Source organism: Tamandua tetradactyla, chromosome 13 (genome assembly GCF_023851605.1).
Source record: "Tamandua tetradactyla isolate mTamTet1 chromosome 13, mTamTet1.pri, whole genome shotgun sequence".
In the NCBI taxonomy this organism is placed as follows: domain Eukaryota; kingdom Metazoa; phylum Chordata; class Mammalia; order Pilosa; family Myrmecophagidae; genus Tamandua; species Tamandua tetradactyla.
In genome coordinates this window covers 35,358,073-35,376,183 of record NC_135339.1, presented here as the reverse complement: position 1 = coordinate 35,376,183, position 18,111 = coordinate 35,358,073, and the positions used below count along the sequence as shown (strand labels likewise).

General features: G+C 39.1%; 1 protein-coding gene across 2 annotated transcripts in view; it reads left to right on the top strand.

The window, feature by feature from the left end:
- Positions 1-11,232, top strand: part of CABCOCO1 (ciliary associated calcium binding coiled-coil 1) — a 246,978-nt gene extending 235,746 nt beyond the window's left edge. Inside the window, exon 10 of one of the 2 annotated variants that reach the window (XM_077125214.1) lies at positions 11,098-11,232. In XM_077125214.1, the coding sequence (XP_076981329.1) occupies positions 11,098-11,124 (27 nt within the window). In that variant the 3' untranslated portion in view covers positions 11,125-11,232. Of the gene's footprint in view, positions 1-10,937 lie in introns of both variants that reach the window. The other variant, XM_077125213.1, reaches the window with a different exon arrangement.
- Positions 11,233-18,111: the final 6,879 nt, after the last annotated feature.

The window sequence follows — 18,111 nt, the reverse complement described above, 5'->3', positions numbered from 1 at the left end:
GTGTTGCATTCCAGCAGCTAGCAAACTAGAACAATAATCTGTATAATATTCAGCATGGAATAAAGTCTAGAAAGTAGTACATTAAAAGTCAGAAAGTAATCTCCATTTTTTTCCTTATCTAAAAATTGTGTTACATGTATTATCTGGAAAAAAATTGAGCATTAATGTTTATTCATTCACCATGTGTCATAACAGGGCTGTGCTTTTTATATCTATTATCTCAGACAATGCTCTCCACAAGCTGATGATGCTGCGATTATTTTGTCCATTTTACAAATAAGGAAGCAAAGCTCAGAGAAATTAAATGACTGTTCCAGGGCCATACAACTGGAAGGTGGCAGAGGTGGCATTTCAACTCTTTCTTATTTCAAGCTGAGAGTTCTTCACTACAACACAAACCCATCACACAATTATCTCTGTTGACATCTCTGTGTCTCTGTGAGTATTTGCTTAGACAGTAACTTATGGTTTGTTCCTGATTCAATAGGAGACTAGAAGAAAAAGATATTTTCCCCTCCCTAAATCCAAGCCATAGAAGGATACCTCCTCAAGAAACTTCCAGGGTGGAAGTGATCTGCAAGTGGGACGATGACCGGTTTGCTAGAGGTGGGCATGAAGTACTGCTTTCCCAGGGATGCTGCCCCCCAGCTCCCACGCTGTCCAAAACTTTTGCTTCTCAACTTAGCACATGGTGAATGAGCCTGCCCAGCTTTGAAAGAAGGAACTTTAGGATCGCTGGGAGCATAATTTGAAAACCTCCAATCTTAAGTATCAAAATAATCGGTCATCCTTCCCCGTTGGTGAAAGCTTAGACTTAGCAATACTGACGTCACGGAGCCCAGGCACACTCTCCCACTTCATCAAGCCCCCTGAGGCATCAAGATCATCGGCACCACAGTGGAGAAATCATCCTGTAGCAGAACAGGATACAAAGCCGTGAGGACTTGTTGGTAGTTTTCCTTTCAAAAGTTTCTCCTTAGGCCAACATGATTGCCCTTCGAATGGCAAGGGTTGACTACCAATGAGAAACCAACCAGATTCCTTGGAGGCTGTGGGCCAGGTGAGCCGACACCCTCTCCCTCCCCACCCCCCCACCCCCATTCTAAAAAGATCCGCATTTCAATACCATCTAGCTGTCACTTTTATTATGGGTGCCACTTCAATCGATAGCAACAAATAAAAAATGCATGAATGCCTTAAAAATGTTTCCCTTTGAACTTCCTTAAAATGATAGAGGGAATATATGAAAAACCCACAGCTAATATCATCCTCAATGGGGAAAAATTGAAAACTTTCCCCCTAAGATCAGGAACAAGACAAGGATGTCCACTATCACCACTATTATTCAACATTGGGTTGGAGGTTCTAGCCAGAGCAATTAGACAAGAAAAAGAAATACAAGGCATCAAAATTGGAAAGGAAGAAGTAAAACTATCACTGTTTGCAGACGATATGATACTATATGTAGAAAACCCAGAAAAATCCACAACAAAATTAATAGAGCTAATAAATGAGTACAGCAGAGTAGCAGGCTACAAGATCAACATTCAAAAATCTGTAGCTTTTCTATACACTAGTAATGAACAAGCTGAGGCGGAAATCAAGAAACGAATCCCATTTACAATCGCAACTAAAAGAATAAAATACCTAGGAATAAATTTAACCAAAGAGACAAAAAACCTATATAAAGAAAACTACAAAAAACTGCTAAAAGAAATCACAGAAGACCTAAATAGATGGAAGGGCATACCGTGTTCATGGATTGGAAGACTAAATATAGTTAAGATGTCAATCCTACCTAAATTGATTTACAGATTCAATGCAATACCAATCAAAATCCCAACAACTTATTTTTCAGAAATAGAAAAACCAATAAGCAAATTTATCTGGAAGGGCAGGGTGCCCCGAATTGCTAAAAACATCTTGAGGAAAAAAAACGAAGCTGGAGGTCTCGCGCTGCCTGACTTTAAGGCATACTATGAAGCCACAGTGGTCAAAACAGCATGGTATTGGCATAAAGATAGATATATCGACCAATGGAATCGAATAGAGTGCTCAGATATAGACCCTCTCATCTATGGACATTTGATCTTTGATAAGGCAGTCAAGCCAACTCACCTGGGACAGAGCAGTCTCTTCAATAAATGGTGCCTAGAGAACTGGATATCCATATGCAAAAGAATGAAAGAAGACCCATCTCTCACACCCTATACAAAAGTTAACTCAAAATGGATCAAAGATCTAAACATTAGGTCTAAGACCATAAAACAGTTAGAGGAAAATGTAGGGAGATATCTTATGAAACTTACAATTGGAGGCGGTTTTATGGACCTTAAACCTAAAGCAAGAGCACTGAAGAAGGAAATAAATAAATGGGAGCTCCTCAAAATTAAACACTTTTGTGCATCAAAGAACTTCATCAAGAAAGTAGAAAGACAGCCTACACAATGGGAGATAATATTTGGAAATGACATATCAGATAAAGGTCTAGTATCCAGAATTTATAAAGAGATTGTTTAACTCAACAACAAAAAGACAGCCAACCCAATTACAAAATGGGAAAAAGACTTGAACAGACACCTCTCAGAAGAGGAAATACAAATGGCCAAAAGGCACATAAAGAGATGCTCAATGTCCCTGGCCATTAGAGAAATGCAAATCAAAACCACAATGAGATATCCTCTCACACCCACCAGAATGGCCATTATCAACAAAACAGAAAATGACAAGTGCTGGAGAGGATGCGGAGAAAGAGGCGCACTTATCCACTGTTGGTGGGAATGTCAAATGGTGCAACCACTGTGGAAGGCAGTTTGGCGGTTCCTCAAAAAGCTGAATATAGAATTGCCATACGACCCAGCAATACCATTGCTGGGTATCTACTCAAAGGACTTAAAGGCAAAGACACAAACGGACATTTGCACACCAATGTTTATAGCAGCGTTATTTACAACTGGAAAGAGATGGAAACAGCCAAAATGTCCATCAACAGAAGAATGGCTAAACAAACTGTGGTATATACATACGATGGAATATTATGCAGCTTTAAGACAGGATAAACTTATGAAGCATGTAATAACATGGATGGACCTAGAGAACATTATGCTGAGTGAGTCCAGCCAAACACTAAAGGACAAATACTGTATGGTCCCACTGATGTGAACGGACATTCGAGTATAAACTTGGAATATGTCATTGGTAACAGAGTCCAGCAGGAGTTAGAAACAGGGTAAGATAATGGGTAATTGGAGCTGAAGGGATACAGACTGTGCAACAGGACTAGATACAAAAACTCAAAAATGGACAGCACAATAATACCTAATTGTAAAGTAATCATGTTAAAACGCTGAATGAAGCTGCATCTGAGCTATAGGTTTTTTTTTGTTTTGTTTGTTTGTTTTTTACTATTATTATTACTTTTATTTCTTTTCTCTATATTAACATTCTATATCTTTTTCTGTTCTGTTGCTAGTTCTTCTAAACCGATGCAAATGTACTAAGAAATGATGATCATGCATCTATGTGATGATGTTAAGAATTACTGATTGCATATGTAGAATGGTATGATTTCTAAAAAAAAAAAATGTTTCCCTTTCATTTAAAATATTCAGATTTCATTGCTAGTACTGTGGCTAATATCAGGCCACAAAATGGTAAGGCAGTTTCTCAGCTCATTCTGTTCCCAAGCTTATTAAACTTTTGAATTTTTTTTTCCTTTGTGTGTGCATGTGTTTTAAAGCTGTTTTATAACACATTGTCAGGAACTCAGGTACTGGGCCTCTTTAACTCCAGCTTTCAGCAGCTGCCTTTGCACTTCCCTTTCACATAATTAAACACCCTATGGTACTTAACAGAGTAATAAGTAGCACATCAATAAAGCAATAAATAATTGTTTTCAGGCAAACTCCAGAGCCATCGTCCATTAACCAGCCCCTGTGCGCCATCGGTTTGATTAATCAATAAGGTTATATAATGGAAAAACAAAAGTCGGTCAAGGCCCCTGGAAGAAGCAGTCAGACTTCGAAGTTATGGCAGAATCTTATCTCTGAGCTAACTTGCAGAGAGAATATCACTTGAATGTACTAGCCCAGAGAATAACTGCAGCAGCAGGAGGCCCCACCTCCAGAAACTAGTTAAAAAATGCTAGTTAAAAACAAAGAAGCGGGACAATTCGGCTCTAAGGCAGGAGGGCTGCCTACTGAGAGTGTAGAGTAAGTGCCCCATAAAAGCAAAATTTTCCAACTTCGGAAAACAAGCACCGGCAGCGGAGCAGAGGCGCAGAGGCGCGGAGGAGCGAAATCACATTGGCTCTGCAATTCTGTCCGTGGGAACGCGGTAATTAATACAACTTCTCCAGTGCTGGATGGGACAAGGTGATTCAGCCTTCAGCTAAAAGAGCATCTTATAGGAATGATTTTATTAGACCACAGTTTTGTGGACCAAGGCCAGACCAGGACTGAGGAAATAATTTGGGTAACTGCACTGATAGCCCTCGGCATCACCTGTGGAGTTTTGTTTTACAGTAGCTTGTCTGAGGTCGGTAGACTCGGGACTCTGCATCTCTGAAGGTGGGGCCTGGGAACCTGCATTTTTACTAGTCTTACCCCGCCCCGGGTCCTGCTGCACAGCCAATGTTGAGAACCTCTGATTTGGAGACAATGAAATGGGACTGCCAGTGACGCAGTGGGAGGAGCCAGCCTTGTAATGTGGAGACAAGAGGCAGTCGGAGGGCTATGAGATAGATCTCTTACGTTCTAGTTTTGTAAAAAAGTCACGAGTTTATTTGTTTGCACCAATAGTTTCTAGACTGTGAAGAGGCCATGGTGGGCGTGGCTTCAGGATTTGGGTCCAGCTCTTCATAATGTGACGCCTCCCCAGTGGGCCTGATGAAACGAGTGCAATACCAGTTTGAGAACCGCTCATTCATTCCACTAGTACTTGGGAGCTGCTAGGTGTCAGGCATTGTTTTAAACACTAGGAATATACAGGGAGGAAACTAAACAAAAATTCCTGCCCCCAAAGGGGCTTCATTCTAGTGGGAGCCCAGAGATTTCCTAGATGTTTCAGGGATCAAAGAGTAGGGAACCAAGCCAACGGAGCATTGCAAACCACAACCCCCCTTAAACAGACAGCAACACTGAAAAAAAAAACTTCATTATAGAAAGTTTAAGGCATATACAATGGTGGCGAGAGCAATATAATGATCCCTCATGTACCTCTCACCCGGTTGCACCAATCATCAAATCATGGCCCATCTCTTCTCATACCCACTTTCACCCTCATTGCACAGATTATTTTGCAGTGAATTCCAGACATAGCATCATTTATTTGTAAATATTGTTAGCATATATAGTTAAAATATAGATTATCCATTAAAAAAAACAGCCACATACTGTTTATTATTCACCTAGAAAATTTACGTTGATAACTTAATATCGTAAAGTTTATGTCAATGTTAACATCCTCCCAATAGTCCCATATTTTTTAAATGTATGTGCTCAAATCAGGATCAAAATAAAGTACAAGCACTGAGATTAGTTGATAGTCTCTAAAGTCTCTTTTTTTAAAAAATGTCATTTTACTGAGATATATTATATATTCACAGGCCCTATAATCATCCAAATGCAATCAATGGTTCACAGTATCATCATATAGCTGTACATTCATCATCACCATTGATTTTTGAACATTTTCATTACTCCAAAAAAATAAAAATAAGAATAAAGGTAAAAGTAATAGTGGAAAAGAATGCCCCAAGCATCCCATATGCACCCTCTCCCCTATTATTTTTTTGGGGGAGGGGGTCTTACTTTTTTTCTTACTCATCTGTCCATACATTGGATAAAGGGAGTATAATCGCATGGTCACACCTTCAAAGCTCTGTAGTTATTCAGTCATCTTCAAGAATCAAGGATATTGGATTACAATTCAACAGTTTCAGGTACTTCCCTCTAACTACTCCAATACTCTATAGTCTCTTTTTTATTTTGTTGCCTTGAAATGTATTTGCTGGAGCAATTGTGTCCTTTATTTTGTAGTCTGGATTATGCTGATTGCATCTGCATAGTATCATTTAACCTATTCCTCTTCTGTCCCTTATTATTTCCTGTAATATGGAAGTTTTAGCCAGATGTTTCAGCCAAAGTTGGTTTTGATTTTCTTGCAAGAGTACTGCAAAAGTCTACCGGGAGACCCATAATGTCTGGTTGATGTTAATCTTTATGACATTCGCAGCCGTGGATGATCTTTGCCTAGATCCCTTATTTCATTAGGAATTCACAAACCAATTTATGAACTGCTAGGATTCATTCATGTGGATCATTGTATTAGATCCCTTATTATTTCAAATGGTGATATTCTAGTTTTAATCAGCTCTCTGGTTACGTGAGCTATATTGCACATGTAGCAAAGGCAGAATAAATGATTGGCTGATAGTTTATCAGTTTTCAAAATGAGTTAGTTTATTAGCATCATCCAAATGGGATTAATGTAGGTTTTTCTAAGTAACATTATAAACCTGTGGATTTTAACAACTTGATGTGTTTTCATTCATTGCAGTTAATGCCTTTACTGATTCTCATGTTGTCCACCTTTGATTGGTGGAAAGTGACTCAGATTGGTTCCTGAACCTCGTTATACTATGGTCCTTGCAGTCTTTAATAACTTTCCTTCTAGTATGTCAAGATGTTCCAGGTGCCCTTTGTATACTTCCTGCACAGATCTGAAAATAGTCATTTTTCCAAAGAGCCTTGATCTGTTTTTAGTGAGCAAGAGTATTTAAAGACCACATTCTGCAGTACCACTTTTAATTTATTGAGTCTGGCATGAAATTGACATTTAAACATTTTTTGAAAGTCACTGCTCTTTGGAAGACATGGTTAATAAGGGGTTAATATCCAATATGTTAAGTTACCAAAAATTGATTTAAAAATACAAATGATGATAGAAATGTAGACAAAGGATTTGAATAGGCAATTAAAGGAGGAGAAAACACAAATGTACAATCACCCAGAAAAATGTTTTACCTTCTAGCTGTTAAGGAATTACAAATTAAATCACTTAGATACTAGTTTCAACCTTCGGGTTAGTAAAAGTTTAAAATCTTCATAGTTGCACTTTAAATGGGCCAAAAGTAACAGAAATAGGCATGCTCATACACTGATGTTGGAATGCTAATTAACCCAAATTTTTGGAAAGTAAAAACTTAAATGTGTATATCCTCTTGTATAATATAGTGATTCCACTTCTAAGAATCCAGCCTGTGGAAATAAAACCAGGAATATTTTATATATATATATATATATATATATATATATATATATATATATATAATACATATATGTGGATTTTGGCACCATTGTTTTCAAGAAAATTAGAAAAAATACACTTAAATGTCTATTATTAGGGCACTGATTGAATAAATTACAGCACATACTATGAAATGTTATGCAGCTATTTTTTAAATATTATAAATTTATATCTACCAATATGTAAAATTATCTACAGTTACAGACTAACATATGATACTATCCACACATGTGTACTCTCTCTATATATATATATGGTGATAGGTGATAGAGATAGATGATTGATAGATATTTAGATGGATGGATGGATGGACAAATGGATAGATAGATGATAGATGGATGGATAGGGATAAAAGGAAAGAAGGAAGGAAGAAAAGAAAGACCATAATAACTCAGAAAAGATGCACAGTAAATGTTAAAATCTTTGATAGATGGTATGGGACAGGAACATCATTTTTTTATTTTTAATGTTCAATTTCATATAATTGCTAACAAAAAGCAGTGACAATATAAGTAGTTTTAATTCTTTCTTATTTTTCAATGTAAGATTAAAAAAGTAAACAAAAAACAATGTCGACAACAGTTGAGACAATATCATGTATTAAAGAGCTTGACACGAACCCATTAAATTCCTCCTTCAGGAACTTATCACAAGTACATATGAGAGCTTTGTGCTCCACGGTAATTATTTCTTACATTAACCTTGGTATTTGTGCCATCATTAATTAGCTTCTAGGGTCTGAAAGCCACTGTGATCATAGCCAGATGAAATGTTCCTCTAGGAACCCCTTTTCCTGCCCTGAGGCTCCTATCTGTGCTATTGTTTCTTTCCCTTCAGGTCTCTAGGAACCCGCTCCCAACAAAACTGTTGCCTCTAACAACGGAGACAGCTTCAGAGGGATGCTGTGCTCTATTGCTTAATTGCAAATCATGACTGGTTTCCTGGGACACCCCCCACCCCCACCCCATAACACTCAGTCATTGATCCCCAAGGCCTGGTCAAAGGAAGTCTTTATCAAGGTGTTCAGGAAATTGGTAAGAATATAAAATGTCATCAGAAGCATTAGAAGGGCAAGCAGCTGATGTTAGTTTAATGCTCTCCATTAGCTGCATCATAATCTGTCCTGGCTTCCCCTCTAAGTCCCATAAATTTTCTGCAGGACAATGTCTACATGTGGCTCATCGTCCTCCTTGAACATTTACAAAGCCCTTGACCATCACGTATGAGGTTAATCTAATACCCTCAGGGGCATGGATGGGGTCACAGTCTTAGTAGCAGGACCTAAACACTAAATTGCAGATTAAGCCACTTCCATGAAAACCATAGAGCTTTCCTGAATTCAAACACTCCCATCAATACCTGCTCTCTTCCCTCTTTCCATTCCTAAGGCAGTAACTTCTCTGATATTTCCTCTCTGCCTTATGAATGGTGTCACCATCTCATTGTTAGGCACCTTTGGAACTCTTTGAGTTCCAACCCCCAGTCTATTTACAAAATGCCAGGCAAAATCTGCCCCTTGACTTAGCCTGAGGCCATTCCAATTCTTTCTAAAGTCTTCACAAGTTGTCCCCCAGCTCTTCCAGAAGAGGCAATGAATTAATTCCTTTGACATTTATGGAGCAGCTACAACGGTCCAGGTGCTGTCTCTGTCCAAGCTCCCTGCTTCTAGTCTTGTGAGAACATTGAGGTATTCCAGATCTAGGAGGAAATTTTAGATTACAAGTCTGGTTCAGTCACTTATTAAATACCTGAGGAAGCAATTAGGCGACCATTGCTCATAATCATGGAGCAGTCAGGGGAGAATCCCACCAACATGCAGCTCTCCTGACTTCAGCTAATCACACATTATACACCACCATATACATTTAACTTCATCTATACTCTTTCATTTGGTTTATATGTTTTTGGGATCCCTGCCTTCCATTCTTTTGGTTCATTTTCAGTTCCACTGACCCTTGGAACATCTTCATGCTACTTCTTATAGCTGAAGCAAAAGTCACATCTGATATTTCTTTCCTTTATACAAGCATTCTCAAAATCCATTTTTTTCCCAACCAAACTTTTTGGGCTCCTCATTCCTTTTAAGGTTATATTACTGAGAGTGATGGCTCAAGAACAGAAACAGTTATGACTGCTTGGAATGCCTTTTCTTCCTTTTGCATACAAGGCAAATAGTAAATCCCTACGTATCCCTCAATACCTCACTGAAATATTACGTCTCTTAGTTATCCCTGCCACTGCCTCTATCCTTCACCCAGCAGAATTGTTTTCCCTCATTTGTGCTATATTTATTTTACATGTCAGCCTCTCCAGGTGGACTATCACCTGCACTCCCTGAGCAGGTGATCACGTCTCATTGCTTCTTGGACCCCTGGACCGCAATACAGTGTATGGTCTATGATAGATGCTCAATAGATGTTTTCAGATGTACAAGAAAATGAATATCTACCATCTCTTCTAATGAACTATTCATTTCTCCCAATATTCACTGATTCTTATCTATTTATAATCTTTCTACAGTACTTGTGCTGTGCCACCTAAATGTGGCTGGGATAAAAGCATTTATAATTATGCGATAGCATCAAAGAATCAGGTGACCACATACTACAATTTTCTGAGCTTCCTTTACAGCAATAAAATTTCCTTATTTTAGTTAATTGTTGATGACCTTTATAAAGGACATTACAAACTTCCCTGCCTTCTTAAATGGAGTATGACTACAAAGTATTGTTTTCTTGATGAGTTACACTATGCATATCAATTATTGTACTCTGATGTCATGTAATGAAGCCCATAGGAGCTATCGAGGAAAGTGAGTTTACTGACTGCAACACCAAAAGGCCCAAAGATTTCTGTGTTTTTAGTGCTTCCGTCTTGTTTTGGAGCTATTTTCTTAGTCAGAGTTTGTCACTCTCTTAGCATTAAAAAGTGAGACCTGCCTCTCTTTATTCATATTGTGCTTTCAAATAAATCATTGTCGAATTTGATAAATTGGTTAAAAAGCAAGGGCTTTATGACAGCTACTCAGAGCTTGTTCCTGCTTTTTGAGAGTTGTATTATTGATGTAAGAACATCCACTCAGCAACAGATCATAAAAGATATTTTTAAGTATTGGCTGCAGGGCTCATGAGATGAGAAGAATCAGGGGACATGAGAGAAGAGACACACTCTATATGATTCGAAAGGGAAAAACCAGGCAGAACTAGTAAGTGGACCACAGTAATGTTTGCACTTACTCTGTTCCTACCTCCTCCCCATTTCTCCAATTCCTATACCATGACAGATATCATAAGCCATCTTGTCTTTCTTTCCCATTGGACATTTACAATCCCACTGAACATTCATCTCCAGGAAGCCACTACCAGCCAGTTGAGAATGGCACTATAGATTTAATGTATTTGGTCTTCCAGAACAAGGACTGCACTTCATGAAGACAAACTTTAGCTATACAAAGGGAAATTTTGTAAAAGTCCATTTAAAAGTAAGTAGTTTTGTCTCAAAAGGTGAAAGAGTTACCCTTTATTAAGTGTTTCCTCAATGTGCCAGGCAACTCTATAAGCATTTTATGTCTCATTTAAGGTTCATGTTCACCCTATGTCATAAAAAACATTATTTTCTCCACTTTACAGATGAGAAAACCAAGGTTCGGAGAAGTTATATAACTTCCCAAGAAGACACAGCTTTCCCTGTGTAGTGGAAAAGCCCAGCAGTGGAATTGGGATTTGAACCTACTGTCTGGCCTCCTTGAGAGTTCATGCTCTCAAATCCTGTGCTGTACATCTTTTCCAGGGAGGTGAGTTTCCTTCCCATCACTGAAGATATTCAACCACAGGCTGAAACCCACTTGGCAAGGATATTGAAGAGCGGTTTCAAGTATCATATGGCAGTTAAACTGGATGGCCATTAAAATACTTGTAATTCTGACAGCTTTATATTTCCATGTGTTCCTTGATAATAGAATCACTTACATGAGATAAGTCATGAATCTCAAATGTTAGTAGATATTTTCTAGGGTTTCTGAGTGTTTGGAATTTTAGGATAAAACATAGGAGGACACTGTAAATCATGTTTGTGTAAGAGAAACCCGTTTTTATTGAACTCTTTTACTAGAGAATATTATGAGATAAAAGAGGTAATTAACTAAGAGCTATAGAGCCAAATATTCTCTCCAGCATGTAGGGTTGCGCCAGAACTACACAAAGGTTGGGTTAGAAGGACACTGCAAGTCATTAAATGCTCCTCCGGTCTATTTCTACCCTTCATGAGACAAATGTTTCATGACCAGACTCAATACTGGGCCCCAGGCACACAGCACAGGTACAGGCATGGGCCCTGCCTCAGAAAGCTTGCTGGGGGCAGCCCTTTCTATGTCAAGATAGCTCTAAGTATGAGGAAGTTCTTCCTCAGATAGAGTTAGGAGACCAAGTCTGCTCCTTGCAGCCCACAGAATACAACAACCGTCTCATCTCCACATGATCTACTTGAAGCCAGTTTCCACATCGACTTCCAGTCTAAGCACCCACAATGTGTCAACCATCCCTCATATCCATGATTTTTAGACTGCTTACCACCACAGGGGGCCCTTCCGTGGATGTCCTTCCATTCTCAGTGTTCATTTTAACAAACGGATTCAGAAGTAACATGCTCCATTTCTGATTTGACCAGTAAACAATACACTAGGGTTGTCTTCTCCCTGAATAATTTTCTTACATTTTTAATGGACCCAAGGAGAGGGCAGACAAGATAGGCGGTACTGTCCTAGTAATAATAGTTACCCTCTATTAAGCACCCACCATGTGCCGGGCACTATGCTAAGAAATTTCCTTGCATTAGTTCATTCATCCTCAAATATTTTTTCCATTTTACCAGTAAGGAAATTGAGGTTCTGAGATGTTGTTCCTTGCTCATAGTTGCATTGCCACTAAGTACTGAAACCAGAAGTCAAAGTATTAACTCACAATATACATCAAGATCACCCCTTCTTTATCCTGTGTTTGGAAAGACAGCTGTTAAAGTGGGAGGCACCCTGGACTTGCTACAATGCACTCTTCCGCTTCCTGAACCTCCATTTCTCTAAAGGGGAACAAGCATGGTTCTTGAAGAACAGCCAGAAGGCCAGTGTGGTGAGAAGGGAGCAAGCAAGGGAGAGAGTTGTAGGAGATAGGCCAGCCAGGATTTCCTAGGACATACTAAAGAGTTTGAGCTATGTTTTGAGTGAAAAGAGAAGCCACTGGGAAGGAATTTTGGGTTGGTTTGCTTGTATGTTTACTTCTTATTATAGAAAATTTCAAATATTTACAAAACTAGGAAGAATAATATGGCAAATCTCCATATTCCCATCACCCAGCTGCAACCATTGTCAACTCAGATGGCCTAATTCTGTCCAAACCCAGTTCCCCAAACCTCAGTATTATTTAGAAGCAAATACCAGACATCATATCATTATATGTATGCATATATAAAATAAATATATCAGCATGTTTCTCTAAAACATAAGAACTCCTTTTTAAAAAGAGAAAGCATAAATAATACTATAATCATAGCTAACAATAAATACAATTCCTTAATATTATCGAACAGCCTGTCAGAGTTTTCTTTTTTCCCCCAACAATTTATTTTTAAGTCAGAATCCAAATAAATCTGTTAATAATTCCACAGAATTTGTTAAACTTCTTTTAATCCCTAGTTTCTGCATCTCCTCCCCATGGGTTGATCAACTGTCTTAATCTGCCCTAGAATAAAGGGGGTTCTGGACACTGGACTTTGGGTGCTAAATCCAGGGAAATCCTGGTCAGACAGGCACTAGTTAGTCATCCTACTTCCCCCACTCCTTGCTATTTAGGTTTTGAAGTAGCCAAGTCATTTATCTTATAGAGTTTCCACCAGTCTGTACTTTTTTTGAATATTTTTACTGAGAAGTCTTCACACACATACATTCCAGACATGGTGTACAATCAGTGGCTCACAATATCGTCACATAATTGTGTATTCATCACCATGATAATTTTTTAGAGCATTTGCATCACTCCAGAAAAAGAAAGAAATAAAATCTCATACATAACACACACCTTACCCCTCCCTCTCAAAGACCACTAGTATTTCCATCTACCCAATTTATTTCACCCTTTGTCCCCCCTTATTATTTTATTTTTTATCCATTTTTTTTTACTCATCTGTCCATACCTTGGATAAAAGAAGCATCAGACACGAGGTTTTCACAAACACACAGTCACACTGTAAACATTATATCTTTATACAATCATCTTTAAGAATCAAGGCTACTGGAACACAGCTCAACAGTTTCAGGTACTTCCCTCCACCCAACCCAATACACCATAAACTGAACAGGAGTATCTATATAATGCATCAGGATAACCTCTCTGCTCTATTTGAAATCTCTCAGCCACTGAAACTTATTTTTGTCTCATTTCTCTTTTCCCTGTTTTGGTCAAGAAGCCTTTCTCAATCCCTTGATGCTAGGTCTGGGTTCATCTGGAATTTTTGTCCCACATTGCCAGGGAGATTTACACCCCTGGGAGTCATGTCCCATGGAAGAGGGAGGGCAGTGAGCTCAATTGCCGAGTTGGCTTAGAGAAGAGGCCACATCTGAGCCACAAAAGGGGTTCTCTGGAGGTGACACTTAGGCCTAATTTTAAGTAGGTTTAGCTTATCCTTTGCAGGAATAAGTTTCATTGGGGTGAACCCCAAGATCAAGGGTTCAACTTTATTGATTTTCTACTGGTCTACATTTTGCAAAATGCATTCCCACTTGTGTCATTTATTATGTACCTCTATCCCTTGCATTCCTATAAATTGGTAATTAAAGATAGAAGCTAGATTGAATTCAAGTTCAATATTTTGGCAAGAAAATTTCATGGGTGTTGGGGTGTACTTCTACACATTAAGTCAGTTTTTGGTTTTTTTTTTGTTATCATAGAAGCCATTGATAATGGTTGCCTGGATTTTTTTATAGGGGGTGGTAGGTAGATTTAAAATGGCAATATTCTAATTTTGTCATTGCTTCTTTATTTATTAGCAGGAATACTTTTTATAAAGAGAAAGTCACATTCATGAATTCTTGCTTACTCTGAAATAGTCATTGGACAGTTTGTTTTTGTTTTTTTTTTTACATGGGCAGGCACCGGGAATCGAACACGGGTCCTCTCCACCATGGCCCACCACATTGGACAGTTTTGAAAGAGGAATGACAAACACCACTATTTTTTCTAAATATCACTAGGCTGTCGGTGGATAGCAGTTTTTCAAGGGTGTTAAGATGCTAAACCAGTGTTTTTAGGAGGGAAGTGATAATGGCTTAAAATAGGTAGGGTGGGACCAGTGGAGGGTGAGTGATCAAAATTGGGATGTCAAGTCAATCCTGATGGGTTAGATGCAGAGTATAAAGGAAAGGGAGGAAACAAGAATGATTACAAGGTTCTAAGTAACTGAGTGAATGTTCTAAGTAACTGAGTGAATGATGTTGATATTTACTAAGATGGTGAGAACGTAAGGAGGAACAGGTTTGGGCTTAGAAATGAAAAGTCCTGTTTTGGAAAATTTCATTTTGCCTGTTGGGTACCCAATCACAGATATGATAAGCTGGTGGGCTCTGAGGCTTAGGAGAACTAGGCCTAAAGACACACATTTGGGAGTCAGTATGAGACAATGGGAACACATAGGGAATGTATGGCTTCAGAAGAGAAAGGTACTAACTGAGTCCTAAGGCATTCCAAGAAGAGCAAGTAGAGATTGGACATTTTCCTTTGGCCTATGAAGACAAGGTGGCTAAAAGGAAGATTCCCATGTGTTAGGTGGGAGACCAGAAGAATGAGGTCTTCCAGAAGACAAGTGATCAACTAAGCCAAAAGCTGATGAAAGTTCTAGTAAATTTTAGGACTGAGGATTGACCACAGGACTTGGAAGGATGGGATTACAACAGATAATCTAATTCTGTTTCCAAAAGCCAGAAGAACAGACATTGTTTTTAAACCAGACTGATCTTCTTTTTGTCTCAGTGGACTAAGACAAAATCCCCTACATCTTAGGAGGATGCTGGAGGTCATAATCTAAAAGTTACCAGAAGCCATCTCCTCTGCTCAATGCTCCACTGAAATGACTCATTTATTTCCCCAAGTTATTCCCCAAAACCCTTGTTCAGGGCTCACTTGTCCATGCCAGATACCACACTCCTAGTATAAATTGCTCTCTGTTGGCCTTGATAGGAAAATTCAGAAGAGATGGAAAATAACACAGTGAAATGAAAGTGCATGAAAAGACTTAAATTCTTTTCAGAAGATCTTAATAATCTAACTCAAGAGATGCTGACTGCTAGATATGTGTGTTTTGTGGATTTGTGGATGAGAGTATATGTGTTTCCTCCATCAGGCGTGTTGACTCATCTAAGTAGCTAGAGAACCCTTTATTTCCAGCCCATCAGCACAGTTATACCACCAATGCCATTTAGCATAGCTGTGACTTACAGGACTCCAGAGTGCCTATCTCCATGAAGCCAAGACATGTGGTCAAAATTATTGCAAACATTGCATTCACACATCTATGCAAAGGAGCCAAAGCATTTATGGCAAATCAGCTTGGTCTAGACTCAGAACCAGCATTTGCTGAAAGCCAAGAGCAGCCACTTTTTCCCCTGCTGATGTTACGTTCCTTTCCAGGGCCACTGTAGACAGTTGTGCATGACAACTCTAGGGAACACCATTCGCACTGTGATCCATGTTCTACCTTCCATAGTGAAATATAACCTCTTCAGGTACATCCAAAAGGAGAAAGCAAAAGGCAACTCATCTAGGTGGAACTGGTAGCAATTCTTTACGTAGCCATAGAAGTCCTGAACAATATCTCTTGGGGCAAATTACTTTCCCTGAAACTCTGCCATTGTCATATGTTTGGGCATAAGCTTTTTAAAAATGAAATGCCACAATTCACTAAAAAAATACTTTTCACCTAGATCTGTTCCAAAGGTGTCCTTCCCCTCCCCTTTTTGCCCTAAGTCATGAGACCTTATGAATTTCGTCATCTCCAGCTCATCAGAACAAATGTGAAGCAAAGCCAGCAGATATCACTGGAGAAAATTAGGAAAAGTAAATGTACTTCTCCATGCTTTTAGATAGGAAAATATGATGCATTTTATATTTGCTGCAGAGTGAGGCCATGATAAAGGAGTACATGCATAGATTCATTTGTAAACTTTTTCTCATACTAATCGAGCCTACAATATCATCACTGAGGTGTGGGAAAAACTTGGTGAGAGGAACTGGAACTGAGCTATAGAATATCATAAGAAAAAGGTAATAAGAGCTCACAAGCAGATAGCATTTCCTCCTTAATGAAGTCCTTTCACATCTTTTCTTTCAAATCCTGCAACAATCTCATGAGATAGGCAAGGCAGGTAGTATTAACCCCATCTTAGAAATGAGAAAACTGAGGCTTAGAAAGAAACAGTGACCTGTCCATACTCCCACTGCTTACAGAGCTGGGTTTCACCCCCACAACTTCTGACCCCTGGGCCTTGTGTAGGGAGGAACCTCTTCCTTAACCAGTAGCAAGTGATGGACTTGAGGCTCTCATGGGGTAGATACTTTGGGCATCAGTCTTCCCTCTTCAGAAGCCATGCTGTGAGCAACCATTCTCACCACTAATGCATTAGGCCAGGGGTAGACACTCTTTTCCCATGTTCTGGACATAAGGCCAAAGCCTAGTTGCTCATCTTTTCTTGGCACCTCTTTCCTGGAAGATTGACATATCAGAAATGGCTACTTCAGTTTCTTTTATAAAGTAACATTTTTTTTTCTTTGAATTTTTAGAAATATTGCAAGTCCACTTTTTTTTTAATGGAAAGTACAGAACTGCTTCTTCATTTCGGGGATAAAAGCTATTAACATTGTGGTATAAGTCATCTGGAAATATAAAATACAGATGTTTCTATAATCTACATAAATTGGGATCATACTGCTACTCCATTTCATAACTTGCTTTTTGACTTTATATATCACAAGTATATTCTAAACCATTAAACATTTTATGAAATATATTTTTTGAGTATTGCAGAGTAAGTTTAGCCTACCATGTGGAAGCGCCAGTATGTTTTCAACCAATCCTTTATGGATGGACCTGTCCAATTTCAGTTGTCTGATTTTCTTTTTACCCTTTATCAGACAGCAAAGGGACCAAATGCACCCTCAGTATTTGTCACACTCTGACATCTCTTTCTTCCCTCCATCCCTGCCCCCCATGTCCCAGCCCAGGCCTCCCACATCTCTCTCCTGGACCACTGTATTAGCCTCTTCCCTGAGCTCAATGAAATCCATCTGGGCGCAATCCCATCCATTCCCCTACCCCAGCAAGATCAATTTTTCAAAACTCCTATTGGACCATGTTATTCGCCTGCTTTTGAAACCATTCAGTGCCCATCCAACACCTCGAAAAAATGTCCAGTCTCCTTCACGTGGTAAATGGGGACCTTTATGATTAGCCCCTTATGAGTGTGTCTGTAGCTTCACTTCCTGCCACTGTCTGCTTCCAGCTTTACACACCAGAAATAGCCAATGGTCCCCAGCCACCCCTACCCTCAACAATCACCCTTGGCATTTTCTAGCTCTCCCACCACTACCATGCTTTTCTGCTTCCCAGAAAGCCTGTTCTCTGCCTCATTTCTTCACCTGGATAACTCATTAATTGTTCAAAGCTTTTCTCAGGAGCTTCTCCTTGGGGAAATCCTCCCTTAATGCCATCCTTTGTCTCCTCACCTCCCCCCAGGCTGGGTTAGGATCCCCAGTGTGGTGCTTC